Source organism: Medicago sativa, chromosome 4 (assembly GCF_051527215.1).
Source record: "Medicago sativa cultivar Bolivia chromosome 4, Bolivia_mono, whole genome shotgun sequence".
Classification (NCBI taxonomy): Eukaryota; Viridiplantae; Streptophyta; class Magnoliopsida; order Fabales; family Fabaceae; genus Medicago; species Medicago sativa.
This window is the reverse complement of record NC_140752.1, coordinates 51,861,404-51,888,690: the sequence shown is the minus strand read 5'-3', so window position 1 is coordinate 51,888,690 and position 27,287 is coordinate 51,861,404. Positions and strand designations below refer to the sequence as shown.

At 35.6% G+C, this 27,287-nt stretch overlaps 1 protein-coding gene across 2 annotated transcripts; it reads right to left on the bottom strand.

The window, feature by feature from the left end:
• Nucleotides 1-449: 449 nt before the first annotated feature.
• Nucleotides 450-5,582, bottom strand: LOC146929716 (uncharacterized). Of its 2 annotated transcripts, XM_085701489.1 has the most exons (7): nt 5,074-5,582; nt 4,436-4,635; nt 3,458-3,638; nt 3,186-3,281; nt 2,952-3,058; nt 2,151-2,244; nt 1,921-2,054 (listed from the first exon to the last, which is right to left on the bottom strand). In XM_085701489.1, the coding sequence occupies exons 1-5, from the start codon at nt 5,381-5,383 to the stop codon at nt 3,015-3,017; spliced, it is 831 nt and encodes a 276-aa protein (XP_085557615.1). In that variant the 5' UTR covers nt 5,384-5,582; the 3' UTR covers nt 1,921-2,054; nt 2,151-2,244; nt 2,952-3,014. The 2 variants fall into 2 exon arrangements, with proteins under 2 accessions (XP_085557616.1, XP_085557615.1); XM_085701490.1 differs by lacking the exons at nt 1,921-2,054; nt 2,151-2,244; nt 2,952-3,058; nt 3,186-3,281; nt 3,458-3,638 and adding an exon at nt 450-720 and having other exon boundaries at nt 5,074-5,580.
• Nucleotides 5,583-27,287: the final 21,705 nt, after the last annotated feature.

The following is a 27,287-nucleotide window of genomic DNA, read 5'->3' as shown; positions in this document are numbered from 1 at the left end:
TTAAAAACGCTGATTGCGACTGTTAGAAGGGTCGCAAATGTACATTTGCAACTGTTCCCCAACAGTCACGTTTGTTGGGGTCGCAACTGTCTTTTGCGACCCTTCGTGGAACAGCCACTCCAACTGCCGCAAAAGGTGTTGCGACAGTTCCCAACAGTCGCAAATGAAGAGTTTTTACTTGGTTTTGAAGGGACTTGCGACCCTTCACAACAGTCGCAAATGTTAATTTTTTTTTAAAAAAAAAATGATTTTGAAGGGGCTTGCGACCCTTCACCAACAGTCGCAAATGTTGAATTTTTTAAAAAAAAAATGGTTTTGAAGGGGCTTGCGACCCTTCACCAACAGTCGCAAATGTTAAGTTTTTTAAAAATAAAATAAAATTGAATGTGGCAGTTTTTGTTGCCAATTTAAATAAATATATTATTAAATACTTAAAATACATAAATATATAACTAAAAATATCAAAATCTCATTCATATAATTCTTTCAAGAGTAACAATCAAAATAATAGATAAAGTACATAGTTTAAACATTGAAAAACCAATACACTAGTGGGTAATCATTCAAAATAATATTACCAAAAATTAGATTAAGTAATATTCCTAAATATTGTTGGCCGAAAAAGTTGAAGAGCCTCATTACAATAGATATATCTGACTGCACAAACAGGATCCATGCACTTCTATCGGTACCGCGTCTGCTGCTATCCTCAACAACAGCCTAAAACTTTAGTGCAAGCAGAGGCATCAAGAACAGAGAAATAAGACCCTAAGATTCATGAACAATATGAGTTAATATTTACAATAACAGAAAACTCACAAGTTCTTGTCCGTTGAACGACATGGCTAAAACTGATAAAATGTATGCTAAGTACTTCTGCAAGCAAAGCAAAGCTGGAGAATTTTGTAAATAATACCTTACAAGTAATTTGATTCAGGCATAGTATGATAATATGTAATAATAATAATTTGATTCAAAGTTATATCCTCATTTGACTGCATGCATGCATAACAGATTAATCAAATCAAATCAAATCAATAAGCTTAATAATAATAATAATAATAATAATAATAATAATAATAATAATAATAATAATAATAATAATAATAATAACAATAATAATAATAATGTATTGTTGCTCTACAGAGACAGAGTTCTGTTTGAAATAGGACTTCACAGCAAAATTATCAGATTTTGGACTTGCAAAAATGGGGCCAGAAGGATCAAAGTCACATGTTACAACCAGAGTTATGGGAACTTATGGATATGCAGCCCCATAGTACATCTCAACAGGTATAATTGCTCAAACAAAATAGGTACATCTGACCGGTACAGGTTCATCTGACCGGCACATTGATAGCTCTAATAGTTTACATGTCTCTAATGCAACAATGAATGTTTACATTACAGGTCACTTAACTACAAAAAGTGATGTCTATAGCTTTGGCGTAGTCCTGCTAGAACTGTTAACAGGAAGAAGAGCAACAGACAAAACAAGACCAAAGACAGAACAAAACATTGTGGATTAGACAAAGCCGTACTTGAGTAGCAGTAGAAGATTGAGGTACATTATGGATCCAAGGCTTGCAGGCCAATATTCTGTCAAAGGAGCAAAAGAGATTGCACATTTGGCATTACAATGCATAAGTTTGCATCCTAAAGACAGACCAAGAATGGCTATGATTGTTGAAACACTTGAAAGCCTAGAACAGTTCAAAGATATGGCTGTTACTAGTGGACACTGGCCAATATCATCAAAATCTACTAAAAATGTTTCATCTAATAATAAGGTGAAAGCTAGAGTAAACCAGAAGCAACAGGCTCCAGTTAAGAGCATAAAGACTTGATTACTGTTGATTATTAGAAGAGTGGTTTTTAATTAAGTGTAAAATATCACATGTGGTATGGCTAGAGTGACTCTTAAGCCACCCTATATATGTATCAATATTCAAAGAATAATATGAACCTTCTCCATTATTCCTTTGTACATAATCATCAGTGCCCTCTTTCCATAAACACTGTCGTAATTATAAGCACTTAATGAAGGCCCAGCCCTGTAAGCCATGAAGGAAGTCAGGAACATCAACAAAGATTTCAAAATTCATTGATGTCAACTCGTTGAAAATACAAAACCGATAAATCCAACATGCCTGCGGTCCCCGAGTCAAAGCACCAAGAGATTCTAATCTCTTCGCAACAATTGATGCAAATCGTCGTTCTCCACCAAGATTAGTAAAGAGTATCCTGATGCATTTATGAGAATAATGATCAGGTAAAACTAGTATAGCCTGGCAAGACATTATCAACCAAATCTATCGCTATCGAGTCTAAGGGGCATACATCATAACTTCTATAGGATTTCATGAGACAGTGAACAATATACACCAGCAATATAGCATTTTGACAAAGCGTGATAACAACTTCTTATGTATTTAGGTTGAAACAATTAAAATTATCTGGTTACTGTAGGACAGTAGGACGGAGAAAAAGATAGATATGAGACTCTTACTATATTCTATTAGATCAATGTCAATGAAACGTGGTAGTATTGGAGTTTTGGACACACCTTTGACACTGATACTTCTTCAACACATGTCGAACACTACTCACAAACTCAATAGGTATCCACTTAAAAAATTAATTTTTTATTGCCAAAGACAGGGACCAAACAAGTTTGTCCAACTGTTGCTTAAACAATTGTGAAGCTTATATGGATGAAACAGAATACTTTGCCTTCAGGCTTCAGTTCTAAGTTAAATACTTTCTCTACACATTTTCTCATTCTCCTAATACCAACCAAAATCTTTTCCTTCAGACTTTGGTTCTATGTTAAAGACTTTGCAGATATGAAACCAGAGAGGCAATAAGTTAACTAATTAACTTGGTGTAACGGAAATAACAATATGAAAAGCAAGCAAAGAGAAAGAGTGCAAGTCATTTTAACTAATAACCTGTATTCTGGTGCCGAAGCTTGATTTGATCTATGAGTTCTTCCAAACTGCTGAATTGCACGGTCAGCACTCCATGGAAGCTCTAGTGTTAAATGAACTCGTCTTTTCTGTTGTGTAAAGGTCACGGGCCACATAATGGGGAAAACAAGACTAAAACAGATTATAAGTTAAATCAAGCAGGAGTTCAAAACCACACCAAATCATAAACAAGGAGTTCAATTGCCTCATCTATACCATTCTTGCTAAGTGGTACATCAACACAACCTGTGAACAAATCCTTCTCATTCCACAACGACTCACCGTGTCGAATAAGGATCAAAGCTGCCTCATCTGAGTTGGAACAGAAAAGAACAGTAGTTAGATAACATCCAATTATATGACAATTTCAACTTTTTGAATGTCTAATAACCTAAAACTTGGAGATCCAAATCAAGAAGCAATCAACAGAATCATACTTAGCACAAAAAGATCGCAATAAATATAATTGACATGAAAGCTTATCCTACTTGATTTCTTGGAGGTGTCACTGGTGTTGCTTCTTGAAGGGGACAACACTGGATCAACAACAGATGTCTGAGAATGGGAAGCTGAAGATCGAATTACAACACAATTCCTCTGGCCAAAGCGGCTATCAGTTTCATTAAGACAAAACAATATATGAGTTAGTGTCATCTTCAGCTGCTTATCCTATGCAAAATGCACAAAACAATATATCAGTTTCATTAAGAAAAAACAACACAAGACTAAAACACAGAGATTTAGTGTCATCTCATCACCTCATTCCTTTTAGATTAAAAATCCATTTCAACATTTCACTCAAAATTTCAAAACAGGGTTACAGATTTTAACTAATGAAACAATGGATAACATTACTTTGAAAAATATTCACAACAAACAAAAAGAAAGGATGAATAAGGTTTTGAGGGTTACCAGAGAAAGAGAGAGGACAGTTGTGTTGTTGAAACGGTTATGTTGTTGAAGAGGTTTTGAGGGTTACCAAACAAAGCAGACAAAGCAAAAATCAAAACCTTATGAAAGCAAAATGCACAAATATCAACCAATAAATGAAATATATAAGCCAAAAACAACAAAAAATATAGCTATAATTGATATTAACAAGCAAACACGTAAGGATAACGGTTTCACCTGATGGTCAGTTCTAGGATCAGTGAGGATGAGAAGCGAGGCTCACTGAAGGAAACTTGCATTTGACAATTTTAACGTTACAGAACAAATAGTTAAAGATTCGGTGAAACAGATATGACAATTTTTCATGTATACTACCATTGCACACAGGTGACATGTCGAAGTTGTGAGATGCTTCATAGTACATCTCTATCATCTAAAAATACTACAAAATTTAATAATGTCAAAACTTACATCTTTACCATAAAAAAGTAGGAAAAAATGCTTCACCATTGACACAAAAACATCAATAAGGCAATGCTTTTAAATTTAGGATGAAACAAACAATTGGAGCTTACCACATAGTAAATTGCAAAGTTATCCTTCTCTTCCATGTAACTGGCCTTCAATTTAAAACGAATCATGTATATAACCCACACCGTGGTCACAAAAGTCGCCAAATCAAGTATGGTGTGAATGTCATATTCCATGACAAAACTACAATACAGCCTAACAGCTAAAAATATAGCTGTCAATTCCTGGGATTTGAGTGATAATCCTGTTACATCATTCATAACCATCATCAAAACAAAAACAAACAAAAAAAATCATAACTTCATATAATACATGTCTTTCTTGATCCAAAAATAACACATTAAGCCAACCACAAACACAAATCAAATTAACCCATTTAATTTTTCCTGACCCATGTAATTTTTTAAGAGCAATGCCAATCTAAAGGGATAAAAATCTGAAAAAATAAATCCCAAAAAATTGATCTTTTTCATGACCCATGTAACGTTTTATGTTTTTTTGCATGAAAATTCAAACCAATTATTAAAAAAACTAACCTTTGAATGATAAAACATAAAAAGGGCAAATTTTTAACCTACCCAATTAACAAAGACCCAAGAAAACAAAAAGATTCAAACATCAATAATAACCCAAAAAAATTCAATTCTTTTTTGTAAAATCGAAGGGGGAAACAATTACAAACCAGCACAAGTCTTCTCCTTCATGAGTTTATAGATAAGAACAGAGATTCCAAGCGAGTGAACAGCTTCAGCAGCGACGAAAAGATTATCGTGATCATGAACGATAAATCGGAGGAGAACAAGAGCGGCCATACCGGAAACAACAGCGAGAAAAGCCTTGACCTTTGGTGGTTGTCGCCTGACCCATGTGGAGATGGCGTGGATCGATGTTCTCGGAGGCCTCATCGTTGATGATGATGTTAAGGGTTTTCTTTGAGGAAAAACACAACACAGCACAAGAACAAAACCTTTGGTGGTTGTCGCCTGACCCATGAGTGAGTGAGTTGAGCATCGATTGAGAGGCTAGGTTTTGGGGGTGAACGATTGAGAGTGAGAAGATTCAAGGAACAAAGATTTTGGGGATGAAATTGATAAAATTTTTGAGATTTGAGAGTGAGATGAAATTTTTGGGTCTTAGGGTTTAGACAAAATTTTGGGAAAGTGAGATGAATATTGGAGTGAATAAAATATTTTGGCCAAGCGGGAATGGGCAATTAACAAGCCTTCTAATTTAGCAAAAAAACTTGCGACTGTTGACCATAACTGTCGCAACAACTGTTGCAAATATGCACATTGAGGCAGTTATGAGGTAAGGGTCGCAATTGAAGTGTCGCAAAATGCAGATTTTCTTGTAGTGCACTTAGTAAAATAAAACCCTCACTAAGCACTAAAAATAATTTTCTGCAAAATTACAAAATTGCCACTGCCCTCAAAATGACCAAAATGCCCCTAAGCCCAAAATGACTAAAATACCCTTCTAACACCGAATTCTACGATTCCCAACCAAAAATACACACAGAGACAATTAATCACATAAGAGCACATAGAACACACATAAATAAATAATAAAATAAATCTAGCGAAAAACGGGCTGTTACAACTCTCCCCCACTAAAAGAATTTTCGCCCTTGAAAATTACCTGAAGGAAACAACTCTGGATACGCAACCCTCATCCTACTCTCCGATTCCCAAGTGGCACTCTCACCAGTCGGTCCAACCCAAATCACTTTAACCAAAACGACCTCCTTGCCACGCAAACACTTCACTTCACGATCCTCAATCCTAACTGGCCAAGTCTCAACGGTCAAATTATCCCTTACTTCCAAATCATCCACTTGAATCACATGTGACGCATCATACACATACTTCCTCAACTGAGACACATGAAACACATCATGAAGATTCGACAAAGATGGCAGTAACGCAATCCGATACGCTACAACCCCTACCTTTTCAACAATCTCAAAAGGTCCAACAAAACGAGGAGTTAACTTCCGACACTTCAAAGCACGACCAACACCGGTTACAGGATTCACTCTCAAAAACACATGATCACCAACCTGAAACTCAATGTCCTTCCTCCTCTTATCATGATAACTCTTCTGCCTACTCTGAGACGCTCTCATCTTCTCTTGAATCATCTTAACCTTCTTGGTCGTCTCTTGCACAACTTCCGGTCCTAACAAAGCACTTTCTCCTGACTCATACCAACACAAAGGAGTTCTACACCTCCGACCATACAAAGCCTCAAACGGTGCCATCCCGATACTAGAATGAAAACTGTTGTTGTAAGTAAACTCAATCAACGGTAAACATTCAATCCAACTGACACCTTGCTCCAACACACAAGCTCTCAACAAATCTTCCAAACTCTGAATAGTCCTCTCCGTCTGACCATCAGTCTGGGGATGATACGCAGAACTCAATCTCAACTTAGTTCCCAAAGCATCTTGCAAACTCTCCCAAAACTTAGAAGTAAACCTTGGATCCCGATCCGACACAATACTAGAAGGAACACCGTGCAATCTAACAATCTGCTCAATGTAGATCTCAGCCAACTTAGCCACAGTCATACCGGTCTTAATAGGAACAAAATGTGCCGACTTCGTTAACCAATCAACAATCACCCAAATAGAATCAAAACCCTTAACAGTCTTTGGCAACGCTCCAACAAAGTCCATTGATATACTATCCCACTTCCACTCTGGCACAAACAACGGTTGCATCAAACCTGACGGCTTATGATGTTCAATCTTAGGCTTCTGACAAACCAAACAAGCATACACAAACTCTGCGATCTCCTTCTTCATTCCAGGCCACCAAAACAACCTCTTCAAATCCTGATACATCTTAGTCGCTCCTGGATGAATACTCAAACTACTTCTGTGACCTTCTTCCAAAATCTGCTTCTTAAGCTCAAGTACACTTGGCACACAAACACGATCACGAAACATCAAAACACCGTTCTCATCCAACCTGAAATCTCCACCCTTACCTTGGTTAACCAACACTACTGGATCTACGAGTTCCAAATCTCCCTTCTGACCATTCTTGATCTCCTCCAAAATATTACTTGTCAGCTTCAACATTCCCAACCTCACACCATCCGGTGTCAACTCACTAACCAAACTCAAATCTCGAAACTGTTCAATCAACTCTAACTATTTTACCATCAAAGCAGACATACTCAACGCATCAGCAACAACATTGGCCCTTCCAGGATGATAGCTCAACTGGAAATCAAAATTCTTAAGATACTCCAACCATCTCCTCTGCCTCATATTCAACTCCTTCTGGTCAAACAGATACTTCAAACTCTTATGATCACTGAACACTTCAAACTTAGAACCATACAGATAATGCCTCCAAACCTTCAACACATACACAACAGCTGCTAATTCCAAATCGTGAGTCGGATAATTCTTCTCATGCACTTTCAACCGCCTCGAAGCATAAGCCACAACCTGATGATTCTGCATAAGCACACCACCAAGACCTATCTTAGAAGCATCACAATACACAACAAACGATTCCTTCGGATTCGGCAAAATCAACACTGGAGCTGACGTCAACCTCTTCTTCAACTCTTGGAAACTCTTCTCACACTTAGCATCTCAAACATAAGCTTGTCCTTTCCGAGTCAACTGCGTCAAGGGCAACGCCAACTTAGAGAATCCCTCAATGAACCTCCGATAATAACCTGCCAATCCAAGAAAACTTCTAACTTCAAAAACAGACTTAGGTGATTCCCACTGCAACACTGCATTAACCTTCGACGGATCCACGACAATACCACCTTTAGAAATCACATGGCCAAGGAAACTCACTTCCCGCAACCAAAACTCACACTTCGACAACTTAGCAAACAACCTCTTCTCCTTCAACACTCTCAACACAATCCTCAAATGCTCGGCATGTTCTTCTTCAGACTTCGAATATACCAAAATATCATCTATAAACACCACCACAAAACGGTCCAGAAAAGGATGAAATATCCTATTCATGTATTCCATGAAGACACCTGGCGCATTAGATACTCCAAATGGCATCACAGAATACTCATAGTGTCCATACCTCGTTCTGAACGTAGTTTTGGATATATCTTCCGCCTTTACTCTAATCTGATGATATCCTGATCTCAAATCAATCTTGCTGAACAATTTCGCACCAACCAATTGATCCATCAAGTCATCAATTCTCGGAAGCGGATACCGATTCTTGATTGTCACCTTGTTCAACTGCCGATAATCCACACACAACCTCATGCTTCCATCTTTCTTCTTAACCAACAATACAAGAGCCCCCCACGGCGAAACACTTGGCCTGATAAACTGTTTCTCGAGCAACTCTTCCAACTGTTTCTTCAACTCACCCAATTCTGATGCAGACATCCGATAAGGCGCAATCGAAATAGGACTCGTTCCAGGTACCAAATCAATTGCAAACTCAACTTCCCTCTCCGGCGGTAACTCGGTAATGTCGTCCGGAAAAACTTCTGGAAACTCTTGCACTACCGGCAAATCACCAACTCCTTTCTCACTACTCTCCTTCAAGGAAGCAAACATCATGAACACACAAGCTTCGCCATCCAAAGACTTCTTCACTTGCTCCGCTGTCAAGAACTTCCTACCTTCCTCAACTACCGGCTTAGAAAACGTTACACTCTTGGTCAAACAATTAATGTTAACACCAAAAGTCAACATCCAATCCATACCAAAAATCACGTCCATATGCTTCAACGGAAGACACAAAAGATCAACATGAACCTTAACACAAACAACAAACAACTGAGCCTCCGCAGCCAAAGATACCTTCCCTTGCCAGACCCAACGAACCTGAAACAACCTGCTACTCCCCCACTACGCTCAAACCCACCTAAAAGAACGAAACAACACAACAAGTACCGACAGTACTCCCGTACATGTCGCATACAAACAGGAAAATCAACGGGTTTTGGTCTGGACAAGACCGACCACGGCTCTGATACCAACTTGTAACACCCTATTTCTAATAAGCAGTAAAACGCGCGAATATACTAACATATTCTAGAAATAGATGCTACGTCTTCGAATAAACCACAAATCATACATGCACAAAGATCATGTTACACAACATAGCAGCGGAACAACATATAATTCATAAACATATCTGGATCTTCAAACTAAATACAACTGTATCCTCCAAATCTCAAATAACAGAATATATCAACAACTCCAAGATACATAGTCAAAATGAAACAACATGCAAGGACTATCCTAGATCAGAGCCCTAATCTAGACACTTGCATGAAAAAGAGGAACTCCACTCCTCGGCATCAATAAGCAACAACTAAGCATCCTGCACGCCGTCTACCCATCCATACAGAGAGGTAGGCGGTCCACCACAGACCACTGAGGGTTAGCATTACATCATCATAATCCATAAAAGATTTAAACAAGAACATTGGAAATGAAAGATATATTCAAGAATACAGAATAACAAATCATACATGTATTCACAAGTATTCATGATTCTCATACCATTCAAAACCATTCCATATCATCATTCCAAGTTCATATCAACAAGTGTATCATACACGTATCACATATACATAACCCTCCCTCCTAGAACACTAGCATCACATGATCATTACTATCCCCCGTCACTTACATTTCAAGCTATCACATTATAGCATAGCATGCATATTCCACCTCTAATCAAGTCATCAACAAAAGCTCATCATTTATCAACATCTATCAATGAAAACATTACTCACTTCATTACTCATCTATCATGCTTATCTCAACAAGTACAATTCATCATATCGAAGTTATAAGCAAGCCATCATCATTATCAAAGAACATCACCACAACATATATGTATATATACATATACAAATCTCACCTCATCTTTATTATTAAAATAACCATCATCAATTGATTCACCAAGTGTATAAGCACAAACAATTAAGACATGCAATTTAGAGCATAATACAATTATTCACAACCATCCACAAAATTCACCAATGTACATATACATCCATCCACACAATCACAACATTCACCAAATTTCACCAATACACAAATTCACCAAGTCATATATTCAATTATGACACAACTCATCAATTATTCAAATGCATGCAATGTTCTAGACTCTTCTCTAGATGCATGTGGTACCAAAACACCTCAAGGTCGTCACCTTCGATGCAACAAAAACATCGTACTCACCTCAATTGGATATAAAATCCGCCACCATCAGTCTTGGATATAAAATCCACCACCATCAGTCATGAATGCATGAACATATGACTCGACTCAATGCATATGTTCACACAAACAATAATCACCTCAACATCACCAATACTTGTACATATGCAATCAACAACAATTCACCACCACTTAACATATGTACAATCACCAACAACATCCATAATTCAAGCAACATATAGTTGTCACATATATACACCACCAACAATCAACATTTAACATGTTCAACAAATAACATAACATAAACATGTTCATCACCCTTCAATTAGTATATATGCATCGACAACAATTCACCACCACTTAACATATACATACATCATTAATCATCTCCACATAAATCAACATATGATCACAAACATCATATTCATCACTAAATAACCATTCATACACCATTTCATAGTCATATTAATCTATTCATAAAGGGTTCATAAGCAATTGACTCTCAAAAATCATTTTATACCAAGTTCGTCTCCAAAAATCACAACATTGAAAATAATTGAGCACCTAAGCCAAAACCAAGTAAACGAGCTCAATTGCCTATGCCATGTATCCTCACAAGTCACACATATGTGCAGTAGAGGTTACATAAGCATTTCATTGGCCAAATACGATGAATTCATAAAAATAACAAAGTTCGTCTCACCGAAACACTTTTCAAGAAATTTTCCATTTTCTAAGCAAAACAAGTTAAATCCCTCACCTCATAGTTTAAATACTACTAAACACCTTAATTGAACTCATAAAACATAAGTTTGAAGTTTGGAAACAATCCAAAGGGTTTGGGTCGATTTAGAAATAGTTATGCGGATTTTTCGTAAAATTTCACCAAGAACACCTTGGAGTATTTCCCTCATAACTCAAAAACCAAGAATCATTTTCAAGTCAAACCAAAGCCATTGGAAAGCTAACAAAATTATCTACAACTTTCATGTTTACACCGAAAGCCAATTCAAAACAGAAACGAGGGAAAAAGACGCAAGAACGCGAAACAGGGGATGCTGCCACTGTGCAGCTCGCCGTGGCGAGTAAATCTACTCGCGAGGCGAGTAAGCTCACCGAAAGCACCTCCTGCTCGCCTCCAACTCGCCTCCCACTCGCTGTGGCGAGTTGGGACAGTCCTGTTACGAGAAAAACTCACTTTTTCACCCCAAAACCCCAATTTTGACTTCCCAAAACTCAAATTTGATCCCAAAGTTTGTTTAAACATTTCTAAACATGAAAAGACACTCAAAATCATGTAAAACATGCATCAAAACATCCTTACAACAAAAATCATCATTTGACCCATTTTTCATCAAATATTCAAAAACAACACAAGGTCATATCAAACTCTCCAATTATGATTACCCAATGTTTTAATCATCAACAACAACATCTATCAACAACAACAGCAGCTAAACATCATGAATTCACCAACAATTCATCACAACAACATCTCATATCACCATTTTTGGGCAAAAATGCAAAGTATACATATAACCACAACTTAAGCATGTAATTTCATCATCAACAACTCAATTAACATTTAATTTACATACCCAAACATTGCATCAAAACATGAACACGAATTTACAATCAATTAGGTTCAATTCATCAATTTCATAAAATGGGTAAAAAGGAAAAGAGATGAATTATGGTTGAAACCTAACCCTCTTACCTCTAACACCAAGAATCTCTAACCAAAGCTTCAATTTAGCTCCTAGATGATGAATCTCTTTTGCCTCTAACCCTTGCACTTGTTCTTCTCTCTAGCATCTATCTCTTATCTTCTCAAATGAAAAATGAAATGAAAATGTTGTAACCATATCTCTTCTCACTAACATTAGTTTATAAAGGCTCACTTAATGGGCTTATCTCACAAACCTTAATGGGCCTAACCCATTTCTATTCTAACACTCAAAATGTCACTACTCACTTACCGGTAAAATATAACACTAACGGTCACTTAACGGTAAATAAAATAATTACTACACCCTCTAGCACTTAGTAAAATAAAACCCTCACTAAGCACTAAAAATAATTTTCTGCAAAATTACAAAATTGCCACTGCCCTCAAAATGACCAAAATGCCCCTAAGCCCAAAATGACTAAAATACCCTTCTAACACCGAATTCTATGATTCCCAACCAAAAATACACACAGAGACAATTAATCACATAAGAGCACATAGAACACACATAAATAAATAATAAAATAAATCTAGCGAAAAACGGGCTGTTACAGATGTTAAATCCGCCTTTTTAAATGGTTTACTAAATGAAGAGGTCTACGTTTCCCAACCACCCAAATTTGAGGATATTGAGCATCCAAATTATGTTTTTAAATTGAAAAGAGCTCTATACGAACTTAAACAAGCTCCTAGAGCTTGATATGAACGATTGAGCAAGTTTTTGTTAGTTAAAGGATTCTCACGTGGAAACGTAGACAACACCTTGTTTAGTAAACGTAAAGGTAAAGATATCTTATTAGTTCAAGTCTATGTCAATGATATTATCTTCGGTTCTACTAATGACACCATGTGTCATGAATTTTCTAAGTTGATACAGGGAGAGTTTGAGATGTCCTTGATGGGGGAGCTCACCTTTTTCCTTGGTCTTCAAATAAAGCAAATTTGCGATGGTATCTTCTTAAGTCAAACAAAGTATGCTCTAGAACTACTCAAAAAGTTTAACATGCAAGATTGCAAGTCTATCTCAACTCCTATGGCATCTGCTCTAACAATTGACAAAGATGAAACCGATATTGAGGTAGATGCTAAGAGATATCGAGGTATGATCGGCTCATTCCGCAAGTAGACCCGATATCATGTTTAATGTTTGCATGTGTGCTAGATATCAAGCCTTCCCAAAAGAATCCCACTTAAAAATTGCAAAAATAATTTTCCGATATGTAAGTTTAACTGCTAATTTTGGATTATGGTATCCTAAGGGAAGTCATTGCTATTTAGTTGGGTTTTCGGATTCCAATTTTGCCAGTTGCAAATCGGATAGAAAAAGCACAAGTGGTACATGTCATTTGTTTGGAAATTGTTTGATTTCGTGGCATAGCAAAAAGCAACATAGGGTTGCTCTTTCTACCGCGGAAGCTGAATATGTGGCATCCGGGAGTTGTTGCTCTCAAATTTTATGGATAAAACAACAACTCCTTGACTATGATTTGAAACTAGGTTGTGTTCCAATCAAATGTGATAACACTAGTTCTATAAATCTTACAAAAAACCCTTTGTTACATTCAAGGACTAAACATATTGAGATTTGGCATCACTTTCTTAGGGATCATGTCAAAAAGAATGATGTGTCTTTTGAATATGTTGACACCAAAGATCAACTGGTTGATATTTTTTCAAAACCATTACCATCCGAACCTTTTCTCAAGATCCTTAGGGAACTAGGTATCTTGGATACCTCTTGCCTTAAATAAACAATATCTTCTTCACAATATTCTTTCACATGTATATATTTTCTTCATTGCTCTTTATTTTTCATGTTACACTAGTGCTTAATTGCGATTGCCACTAGTGTTGTTCCTTTATGTTTTTGAATTTCCACTTGTGTACATTCACTATCCCTTCTTGATGTTGTTAAAGGGGGAGTATTACATGATGTTCCGTACTTCGTTGTTCCTTCTATTATTATGCCTTTTTTCTTCGCGTTTCTTTTTTTGTATGGCTTATGACAGGGGGAGCCATCATCAACTATTTGCATCATTAAAAAGGAGGAGAATGAAGACCTCACTGTTTAGTTTTTATGTTTTTGATGATGTTCTTTAGCACAGTTTAGATAGTTTTATGTTTTTGATTAAGTAGCATGTTAAAGCACCCTAGAGTCTAATCTTGGTGTTTCGTATAGTTTGAAACAGTGTCAAAATTCATTTTGAATCAGATTGAATTGACTCATCATAGTCTGAATCGATTCAATAAAGTTTCTGACTTCATATGAATCGATTCACATGTATTTGAATCGATTCATCCATGCATTGTCTCTTTTTTGCTTGAATCGTCTCACAAAACTTTATGACTTGCATTGAATCGATTCATACATAGTTTGAATCGATTCAATTTTCATCTGGGCACACTTGAATCGAATCAAACTTCTTTTGAATCGTATCATCCTTCATACCTCTCTGGTCTGTCGTCTTATTGTCTGAGTCGATTCACACATTTAATGAATCGATTCAACCTGTTATTTTTGTGCGAAAATTTAGTCTTATCATCTCTCTTTATAAATAGTCTCCTCCTCATAACTCCAAAAGTATTGAATCATTTGCATCTATTCTCTCTAGGTCTCAAAAACTCATTGCTCATACATTCTTCAAGATTAAACACTTTTTCTTAGAATCACTTTTTCTTTGAGTGTGTAGATTCTCTAGGGTGCTAGTAGGGATTGTAAGTTGGTTCTCTCAAGGAGATTGATTGGGCTTAATCAAGGCTTCAAAGGAAGTGAATAATCTCATTCAACCTCCAAAGGACTTGGGGGTCTTTCTAACCGTTCTTGAAGTCGTAGGGGATTCATTTGCAGGATGCAGCATTGAAGACTCGAGTGAAGAGTTCGAAGGAGTGCACGGGCAATTCAAGGATCCGAAGATTCAAGGAGCACCAAATTCAAGGGGTACTTGAAGTTTGGGGGAGTAGTTTACATAGGATTTGAAGAATTAGGGCTTTAATTTGAAGGAACTCTTGTAAACATTGTAATCAACATTTGTTACATAGTGGATGACCTTGGTGAAGGCGTTCTTCATCAAGAAGAGTAGACGTAGCCTTAAGCGAGCATAAAATAGGGTGAACTACTATAAACACCGGTGTTATCTTTCTTTCCCTATCCTTTTTACTTTTCAATATTGCTTGTGATTGATTGAATAATTGATAGGTTAATTGCTAGTATTGATCTAAGTAGTTTTCATTGAAAATTGACCTAATTCATTGAGTTAGGTTTCAAATAATTTGCTTAGATCAATTGATTGCAAAGTCTAGTCAATTAGTCAATTACACTTGCATTGTGTTTTTGAATTGATAGCATATTATTCTTGTTCATAGGTTTGGTTTGAATTTGTGCATTGTTTTGTACCTTGTTCAAGGATTGTTAATAATTGATTGTGCTCAAAGATTTGTATCGTGAATCTCTCAATTCTAAGATAAAATCTTATTCCACATATATTTGGTATTTGTTGATTCATTGATTGTGATTGTTCAAGCGAACTTCAAATAGTCAATTTGTTAAAATCGTCTCCGAAAAGTTTTTCGAACACACTATTCACCCCCTAGCTTGGTAACCATCTAGCCATATAGACCAACAGCAGTGACCATTAATAAAAGTCGAGGACAACCGCTTAAACGTGTCGGAGTATATCTTCCAACACTAATATTTTTTATATGGTCAATTATATGTTGCAATTTCAGGAATAACCTTAAGAAAAAGTTTGACGATATTGATAACCAATGAAGATGGTGAAGATGATATTGTTACATCAAATGTCGTTTATAGAGAAGTTTTTAAAAATGTGTAAAAATTTGTATCTACTTTTAGATTTTAAATGTTTTTGTTGTTGTTTCTGTTTCTCACCAACTATAAGTTCAATATGAACAATAACAATAATATTTTCATGAATAGTGAAACACAACATAATATTAGGTATTACATCAAACCAAACATGTGTGTTGCACGGGTGTAGGTCTAGTAATAATATAATAGATCCTACTAAGTCTCCAAACCCTATTCTTTAACCCTAATACTCAATTTGTCTATTTTACCCTTATTTTAAAGACCTAATTCCAATTTTCTCCCTAAACCCAACTTTTTCCCCTCCTTTGATGGAAAAAAAATCATGTTGGGGATCAAACCAGGCTTCCGTTCACAACTCTTACCATCAGGGCTCTGATGTTTTTTAGGAAATGTAATTGCTTCAATGTTATGCATTCAAAACAAATCTCGGGTCCTATATCTTTCAATCTCACAATCCCTAAATCATTTCTCACCATCATGCAATTGAACCTAATATCCATGACCCTGCACTTTTTGGCGGACCTAATTAATTTTTATGAAAAAAAAGGTCTGCAAGGAATTGAGTCAGGTAGCACATGAAAAGTTCATGTTTTTTAAATTCACTAATATAATACCCTTGAACCCCAGAAGCAATATTTAATGCAAATGAATCAATTAATCAAAAGAGTTCAAGACGTTATGTCTTCAATTTTTCAAAAACATGCATAATTTCAGTTTTCATAAAACTCGCATCGGAAAAAAAACATCATAAATATCTCACCTGCATACAACGAATCTCAACAACCATGTCTCAGGTCTCATAATACATCACCAACAATATCTCAAATCTCAGACATAAATAAACAACAAGTCTCAACAATAAGATAAATACACATCATAAGTCCAGACACTCCTAATTAGAGCTTAACCTAGACTCCAAGCAAAAGATAAAGAGTTAGCTCCAAGCTAAGCCTCGAGCACTCACAAGCAATATGAACTCAAACTTGCACGTCGTCTACACCATTTTTAGAAATAGTGAGGCGGTCAACCAAACAACCACTGGGGGTTAGATAATATTCAACATAATAAAATATAATCAGGATTTCAAGTATCAAATATATACATGATCATCACCCTAGAATACTAACATCATGCGAATATTATCGTAAATCAATTATCATCTCATTCATAAATTAACAACATCACATTAAGTGGACAAGGATCACCAATCAAACACATATCGAGTACTTAATTCCACCAAATTAACATTATTCGCATAATTCTCCAAATCACATAATTCACATAATTCATTTCACCTCGTCAAATAATATATCATCACATTTCACATATTCAAATACACATGTTCATCACTAACATATAATATTCTCATGTAATTATTTCAAGTAACACAATTATCATCTCAAGAGTGTAAACAAGAAAGTCATCATCATCATCAAAGAAGTCACCAAGTCAAGCACATATGATTCAAACTTATTCACTATCACCAAAATAATCATCATCAATTAAAATCACCAAGATATGTTCTCATCATTTTCATTTCATCACCATTATCATAAGTGTACAAGTATCATCATAGAATGAACACAATCATGTACACATCTCCACATATGTTCACATAATCACATAATTCACATCATCAAATGAGACATTTCACATAGGCTCATTTGCATGCAATATTCTAGACATGACTCTACATGCATGTGGTACCGAGCAAGTTTTTAGATATCGGAATGGTATTACCGAGTGATCCTCCATCTTCATGGTTGTTGGATGTCGGAGTTAATATTACTGATTGATTCCTCTACATACTCTACATATTTGGATATCATACTTATTTTACCGAGTGATCCCTCTACATATTCTCTGCATATTCTCCACTTATATTACTCATGAATGCATGGATGTCAAGTATTGACTTGATAATGCACAACACTGATTAACTCTTCGTATTCTCTACATTTTCTTCACATTGCATTATCAAATAATTATCTCTACATATTCATCATCAATACTCATCTCTACATATTCATCATCAAAAATCATTTTTCACCACAAAGAAATAATATCTCTTCATAAAGCACAATTTGCATAATACACTGACAATCACCCACATCATGATAACCAACATATTTTTCATCCATCAATCATTGATTCATTCTTATTTCATCATATTATCACGAATACAAAATCATTTTCAAGTTATCAAATCATATTTCATCATTTTACCAAAGTTGGTCTATTTTCACAAAAATCGTCTATTTTGACATTTTGACAAAAATCAAGTTACATGATCATATCAATCCTACTTGGTTATTTTAAGTCCATTATTACAGAAAAGAAGTCATAACCTCATCATTTCATTTAAGAAAACCAAGTTTCGAAAATTCCAAGTTCATGTGTATTTTTCATTCAAAATTCGTCTCAAATTAATATATCCATTTCAAGTCAGGTCAAAAGATGTTCCAGCTACTTAAATCATCAAAACAACACCAAAACACATCAAAAGTAACATTCGGGGATGTCCAGAAACACCATAACCATCAATAAATGTTTTCCACACAAAATCTCATCATTTAGCATTTATGACATTTTGGACGAACAATCATCTTCACATAGAAAATCAACACATTTCATGCATATTAAGAACCTAACCAATCATCATTCAACATATGATCATGAGTGTACAGCCATTTCAGGTTATCGTACTATAATTCATCAATTCATCAAAGTTCGTCTATTTTTCCAAAAAACATCTATTTTCGCATATTTCATCAAAACAAAATTTACACAATCATATACATCCTTGTCAACCATACATGTTTTTTCTAAGCCAAACATCATAGTAGTTCAAACATAACAACTTTGTTTCACTTGGAAAAACTCTATTTCATTCTAAGCCATTTTCATATTTCAAGGTTCACGAAAAATGCAGCATGACATATATGTAGTATTTTCATCATAACTCAAATTCTAAAAATCATAATGAAGTCAAACTAAATCCATTAGAAATATTACTTCTTTATCTACAATTTTTGTGTTTACATCAAAACCCAGTTCAAAACATAAAAGAGTGAAAAAGTTGTTTTTTCCTAAGCATGGGAAAAGAACACGACCCTGCTTACCACTGTGTAGTATTTTAGCAATAACTTGAGTTATAGATGTTGGAATGAGGTCAAACCAATGCCTAATTAAACCTAACATTCATGGCTACAACTTTTGTGTGTAATAGTAGAGCCAATTCCGCACTAAAAAGTCCCAGGTTTTATTTTAATTTCGGTGTAGAAGTGAAAAACTCTTAAAACAACTTAACTTATAATAACTCATTTTTCATCAAAAACTCCAAAACTTCACAATTCAAACCAAACCTCTCAATTAACACCAACTATTCATAAACCATCAATATTCAAACATTCTCAATGATTCAACAAGTGATTTAAAACATATTTGAACAATAATCATCACAAAATTCATGGTTTTCACACAATTAAGCAAAATTCTCAAAAACAACTTATTCTACATCAATAACCACCACTTAAGCATGTAAACAGCCCAATTATACAAAGTTCATCATACCCATAATTAACACTTAATTATAAGCATGAATTTCAATATTGTAATATCCCGCTAAATCTCAATAGACTGTGATATCAGTGAACGTGTTAGGGAAGAAATATTTAGGAAGGAATAGTTTTAACGAGGAATACAAAAGGGTTTCATTTGTTATCTCGTACATTGTTTCGATGGGTTACAGGAAATATTCGATGGCACCTGAATGTATGATTATGTATAAGTCATGTCGGGGTAGAACCTAATCCTTGAGCAAGGGGTAACTTATAGAGCCTCAACTTAGATAGTTGAGTATAGTCATACCATTATGTTATCCTAGGCATGTTAAGTTATGTATCAACAAGAATAATTAAGTGGTTAATTGTCGCTATATGGGTAGGCTACGGACCCGTGGTAACTAAACATTTAAATTGCAATTATATTGCCTCCTATGTATGAACAAGCTTACGTAACATATGAACATGTCGTGTCTTTTGCATCCACGCTAGGGGGATACAAGAGGTTCACGTTAAGGGGACGGGATACGCTCCGCAAGGTAGGCCTGCACGACATTAAGAAGAGTCCGGTGTTAGCCTCATATAGGAATTTCACCGGTTATGTCATGGGGATATATTTCGGGGTTACTCCACTTGGGGTTATTCCGTAAAACGAACTCAGGTAATGTTGTTTGTTACACGCTAACCCTCGAACATAATATGAATAGTTTATGAATCAGAATATAATATGATTACGTGTCATGAATATATATATATATATATATATATATGTATATATATGCTTAGGCATCAAGACAAACTTATGGTGGCACACTGTTGACAATCCTAGTACTTTCCCCCGATCGTCCAGTTCCAGGATTATGTTATGTATATATTATGAACATGACAAGATACTGCGATAATATTAAGATTAGTGGTCTTAGGTTCCCTTGACCGCTAAGCCAAGCAGAACATAATAGTAAGTCCTGCAGAACAGGATAGGATATGATTATGTGTATACCTTGAATAGGATATGCTTATGCCTCATGTACAAGTTTATGCTAGAAAATTCAGACAACGATCTTAGTATCACATGGTCATTCAGGCATGTAGGACATCCACACACGTATAATCAACCGAATGGTTGTTTATGTAGACACATGGCAATCATAGGTTTCCCCGAGATTGCCTATAGTCTAGGATTAGGTGGAGCTCACTGAGACATCATGTCTCATCCTAATCCTTTTATGTTTGCAGATCAGCAGGTTGCTTTAAACAAGAAGTAGCAGTTATGTAGCTTGATGGATTATCGTTGAGTACTCGTTCGTACCAGTTGTAAACTATTTGTATAGATCCAAGTATATTTCAGATGTATGTATTGGATGGTTGTGTCGTTCCACCCTTTGTATGAACTAGTATTGATGTATATATATTCATTCAAAACTTTTATATTGTAAATTTTAATGTATCCAGTACTAAGTTAACGTACATCCTAAATATTCTAGACACGTTTAGTATGGGTGTTATAAACATATACAATCATCAACTTCATAAATTAACACAAGCAAACATGATCCAAAAGCTAAAACATGATTATAGCTTATTATGAAAGAACAAATCTATCCCTCATACCTCAATCTCCCTTATCTCTAGCTAAATTTCCACTACCCTCTTGAATCCTAGCTTTCTCTTCTCTTCACTCGGGTTCTTCTATTTGCTTCTATCTTCTCTTCTCTCTCAATTCTCTCCATTTTTTTCTCTAGCCACCCTTTTGTGTGAATGTGTGAAATGAAAAGCTCAACCCTAATTTCCACTAGTGTTATCCTTATAAACTCCAACTAAATGTTTAGGTTAACTCATCTCATATTGAGCCTAGTCTCTCTTACCACTTAATTAAAAAGTTACTACTCACTTAACTCATTAAAACATCTCATTAATTACCATCTCAAAATAATTACCTCAAGTTACTAATAATCTTAGTAAAAATAACTATTCATAGTAAAACACTAAAATACTCTTCATTCTAAAATTACTTGTTTACCCTCGCTCCTCAAATGACCAAAATGCCTTAGTCCCAAAAATGACTAAAATACCCTTCTCGTCTAAAATCCACTAATCTCAAATCAAACACACAAACAAGCAATTAAATACATATAATAAATAAATAAAATAATCCTAGCAAAAAATGGGTTGTAATACCTGGCGCCTCAGTCTACGCGCATGTGAGTGCCATCCGGTGCTAAAATCATCTGTTTCTTCGTTTTTTCGGGTGTTTGCTTCTATGTAAGATGTCCTGGAACTTGGGAACATAATTCCTCCCTCTGTAACATCTTCTGAGGCTTTTTGAATCTTAATTCTTCATCTTCCCAAGGTCTTCATAAATCTTCATATGTCTTGTTTTGCCTATATGCATGATTTCTTCGTGAATTTACAACAAAAATCCTAAAATTGCTATGTTTCGGGAAGAATAGAAATACAGACTCAAATATAGAAAACATTACAAATGTCCTGAAATCATAAGCAATTATTCTAATACTCCTCTCGTCTGTTTGTAAAACCTACTGAAATTGACTGAAAAACATGCTAAGAATAACGTCAGATAATCTATCATCATTAATATCCTTCAAGATGGTCATTGTTAGTATGACGAAGGATTGTTAGGCTAGAAATAGCCATGAATGCTCATTGTTTTCTCTTTTTGTTGTAGTGGGTTGTTGAAGAATGAACCTATTTTTCGTGTTGGCGGTCGCGTCTACTCACCGCTCTCTAAATTTAGGTTTCATGTCCGTACACGGGTTTGCTGAACTGTACACTGGTGTGTAATAGCTTGCTTAGAACAAACTGAGGTTCATCTCTAATTTACCATTAGGGGTGATTTGTATCACCAGTTTGGGTTGTAGTTATTTACTTTATTGGTTATAGTTGTACGTGGAACTCCCCAGATTTCGGTCAAACACATTACTTAAAATATTTCTTTTCTTAGGAAACGTGGCGCTATATTTTTAAAAAATAATAAACTATTAAAAAGAAACTAATAGAAAACATATCTAGAGTGAAACTATTTAAATTAAATAATAGAAAAATAGTTCCTTAATAGAAGCATATCTAGAATGAAACTATTCAAAAGTAATTTCAATTACAATATAAGAAAATCCAAATTTTGTCCCCACGCGCGAACAATATATACATCGTTCTTGCTTCAAAACTTCAAAGTCACCAATACCTAAAATGTTGGTTGTAGAGGGTCAGTATTCCTAAACCATAAAAATAAAATCGTAAAGACATAAAAGCACAGGATAAGAAAAATAATAAAACACTCATCACATAAAAGTCAAAAGCTCAATACAAATAAAAAGAATTAAAATACAAACTTTATACAAATGATGCATGAGATGCAACTAAACAATGATTCGGATATCGCCTCAATTGACATAATATTATAATCGCCCCATTTGACACCTAAAGACAAATAGCCCCATTTGACATAATTATAAATTTCCCCAATTGGCACAATGAAAATTTTCCCCATTTGGCACATATGACACAACTATATGCCATGTTATGCATGACGTATACTATTTTAAATCATTATCACTTTCACAACTTCAATTAAAAATTCAAACTTTCTTAAAACATCTTTTCTCAACACAACAAGAAAAATTACAACTTAATGACATGCTATGCTATGCCATACAAGATGAGAGCTTTCCGCCAAACATGCATGAAATGCAATAAAAATTATCTTCTATCTTTTTATTTATATTAAAGTTTCCTCCTTTTATTAGGAAAAGCTCTACTACCAACTTAGCCTATGAGTTTATGACTACATGATTGTACGGAATACCACCCTTATCTTTGGGTGCTTTTTCTTATGACACAAGATGTCTCTAAGATTTCTTCCGTGTCAAAAACATGAGCAAGTTTTTGAGGTGCTAAGACATACTAAAGAGTAGAGTGGACAGAGACTTAGAATTTTGATGAACAAGATGATGATGAGAACGATTATGGGAGTGAGCTTTCCAAATTTAAGGATATTTAGAAGGCTATGTGAGGTTTGTTCTTCTGATTTCTTAGGCGTGCCTTATTGGTTTTGGCTAAAGGGTTTTAAATAATAGTAATGTTGTAGAAATGAAAAAGCTATGACATTTATTAAGAGGGAATAAATTAGAATTAAAAAGGGGTTTAAATTGAGATTATTATAGTATTATATGGTTGACTTCTACTACAAATCAAGAGGGGCATTCATTGACTTCATTTTGACTCAAATAATAAGAATGAGAAAAGGGTACACTTGTAATAAGGGAGAGAGAAACCGTGGGATGAAAATTAAAAGTCAAAGAAAATGGTTTTCAATTGAATTCAAAGAATTTAAATATAGAGTTCAATGCAGTTAGACAATGTAACACCCATACTAAACGTACCTCGGAAGTTTAGCATGCGTGTTATCTTTAGTACTGGATACATTAAAATTTACAACATAAAATACATACGAATGAATATTTATACAACAATTTGCGTTCGTTCAATCAAAAATACAATACATCTCGTCCATACATAAAGAATACATCCTTGATATCCATGACATCCTGCGAAGATACGAACGCGCACTTGTTGAGATATCCATCCGGCTTCGAGCTTGCATATCATCCTGCTTATCTGAAACAAATAAGAATTGGGATGAGACATAATGTCTCAGTGAGTTCTACCTAATGCTAGGCTATAGGTAATCTCGGGGGGAAACCTACGGTCACCACGTGTCTACAATACAGCCTGGCGGTTGATTATACGTGTGTGGACATGTCTTCCTAGACGGTAGTGCATACTAGACCCATCATAGGTTCATCTTAATTGTCATAGGTTTTTACTATCATCATACGTGTCATGGCGGTAAAGGGATCCTAGAACCACTATCTTAAGATACGACATACACATCAAGACTTAACATAACATATTCATGACACGGTCCTAAACCGGACGATTAGGGAAACCTAAGATCGTCATCGGTATTCATTCATATCTCATTCTATTCCATATCTTGTTCTATTCATAACTTGCTCAAGGCTAACATCATAATATCATCATAATCATATCATACATTATCATATCTTACATAGTCATTTCATTCATTCATTATGTTAGCGTTGAACAAACAATCATTATCTTGATTCATTTTACGGAGAGCCCCGAGTGGAGTAACCCCGTGTGCAATCCCATACATACCGATGAAAACCTAGCTAAGGCACATCGGACTCCCTCAGTGAAGTGCGGGCCCCCTGGCGGAGCTTATCCCGTTCCCTTGGCATGAGAACCTCTCGAGATCCCACTTACGTGAATCGCAAGAGACACAACACCTACATCTTGCTTATGCCCTCAGTGACGTGCATGCCCCCCTTTTCGGAGCTTATCCCATTTCTCACGACACCTACATCATTTTACTCGGTGACATGCGGGCCCCCCTTGCAGAGCTTATCCCGTTCCCATGCCACCTACATCATTCATTAAGTCATAATCTTAATCAAGAAAGGTTTCTACCCTATACATGCTTACTCATTTACCTCGGATCCGGGGTCGAACCGATTAGTGGTAAACTACATTCATGGTTATACTTAATCATAGTGGAGAGATTAACTTATCAATCCACAGCTTATCATGTGTGCTTCATCATTCTTGATCATGTGCAAAGAGAATATACTTCGCGTCTTAACCTACATAAGGTTCATACTTACATTCTAGTTCTCAACAAGCTATTCTGAGGCTTTACATTCCTACTCTTAATGCATCATCTACCCGATTATCTCGGCTTAAACTCTCTTATGCCATTCTTGCCATACATGTTAAGATTACCATGATTTTCATTTCAAGAATCATTTGATGTTATGTGCATTGCCTAGATGTTGTTTTGGGGTTATAAAGTTGTAAAACGATGAAATAAAGGCTTCTGGGCAAGGCTCTGAGGAATTTCGCTATTAGCGAAATATTTTACTAATAGCGAGTTTCTTCGGGTCTGTGGTGCAGATTTTGCAATTTTGACCCAAAACTTGTCCAAATCGATCCTGCAATGCACCATATACATCCAACAACATATAGGAACATTTATAAACATATTTCATGGCAATTTAACATCTAAGCAACGAGAATTGGCCAAAGGGACTCTAGGGTTCTAAACCCCTAATTAACAAAATTCATTCTTTCTTTCAAGAATTTACACATCTCAAAGGTAGTAAACTATCTATAGAACTCACCTAAACAAGTTTCTTGCAATTCCTTCTAGCTTCAAGCTCAAACCCTAGATTTTGATTCATCTTGATCCTTAAATTTCCATCCAAACCATGCTTTAATCTCTTCCTCCATTTGTTTCTTGCTTGCTAAGCCACCAATTGCATGATTTTGGTAGACTTTGATGACCTAGAGAGGGGAGATTGGGGCGATCCTAGAGAGAGAGAGGAGAGAACTCTTTCTCTCAAACCTAAAGAGAGAAAGTGAATGAAAAATGAAGGAAAATTGGCCCTTGTGGCCTTAAATAGCCACTTGCGGCTTTTTACCACTTTGCCCTTCGCCTTAATCGTGTTTATCTTGACATCGATACATAAGTCCATACTTGACTGATATTACATAATAATATCTTCCGTCGTACTTAACATTCTTCATCATAATCGCTTTCATGAACATTAGTCCTCTGACACGTTTGACTGGTAAAAATTCCATTAGCTGAAAAGCGGGATCTTACACTCTACCCCCTTAAAAAATTTCATCCTCGAAAGTCAGAGATCACTTAACATTTACCAAGTTCAAAACATAGCATCTTGAAATAATCCTTGTATTGTCGGAATTAATTCTTTCATAGACTTCGCTTAAATGTAAACATTATGGTCATAACTTATCCTTGTTACATGTGGACTGGTTGTCTCGGATCCATATCATATTCGCTTAGCATTAACCATTCTTATAAGTAACTTATCATCAATTGGAACACTCAGGATTTTCCTTTTAACTGGGGTCCTACCGGATTCCAGGTTTGCCCTGCAATGCTCGATTGAATCTAAGACATTTTATCATGCATATACATAGTTTATACATATCTTCCTTACTGAACATCGAGACACATGTTTCTTACTTACATTACTTATCTTAACGATTCTACGAATCTCTTATCTCTTTTCAGAGTTTTAATAAATCTTCCAATTTCATTACCATTCTCATTGCATCCGAATTTATGGATAACTCGTATAACTTGTCATGGAGAAGCGAAATTAAATACGCCGATACATCTGTCATTCATCAACCAGTCTTGTAGTTCACATGCTCTTATAACTTCCGACTTAGGTCACTTGTGTAACAGCCCGATTTTTCGATAAATTTATTTTATTTATTTATGTGTGTTATATGTGCTCTTATGTGATTATTTGCCTCTGTGTGCATTTTTGGTCGGGAATTGTAGAATTCGGTGTTTGAAGGGTATTTTAGTCATTTTGGACTCAGGAGTATTTTGGTCATTTTGAGAGTAGGGGTAATTTAGTGATTGCGTTGGGAATTATTTTAGTGCTTAGTGAGAGTTGTTATTTTACTAAATGCTAGGGAGTGGTAGTAAATTATTTAATTACCGGTAGTTGAC

Excerpts from the sequence above, each read along its gene's own strand:
- LOC146929716 (XM_085701489.1), bottom strand. The coding sequence starts at position 5,383 with ATGGGTCAGGCGACAACCACCAAAGGTTTTGTTCTTGTGCTGTGTTGT. Across the intron at positions 4,636-5,073 it reads GAAGGAGAAGACTTGTGCTG|GATTATCACTCAAATCCCAG; the intron begins GTTTGTAATTGT and ends ATGATGTAACAG. Across the intron at positions 3,282-3,457 it reads TGACACCTCCAAGAAATCAA|ATGAGGCAGCTTTGATCCTT; the intron begins GTAGGATAAGCT and ends GTTCCAACTCAG.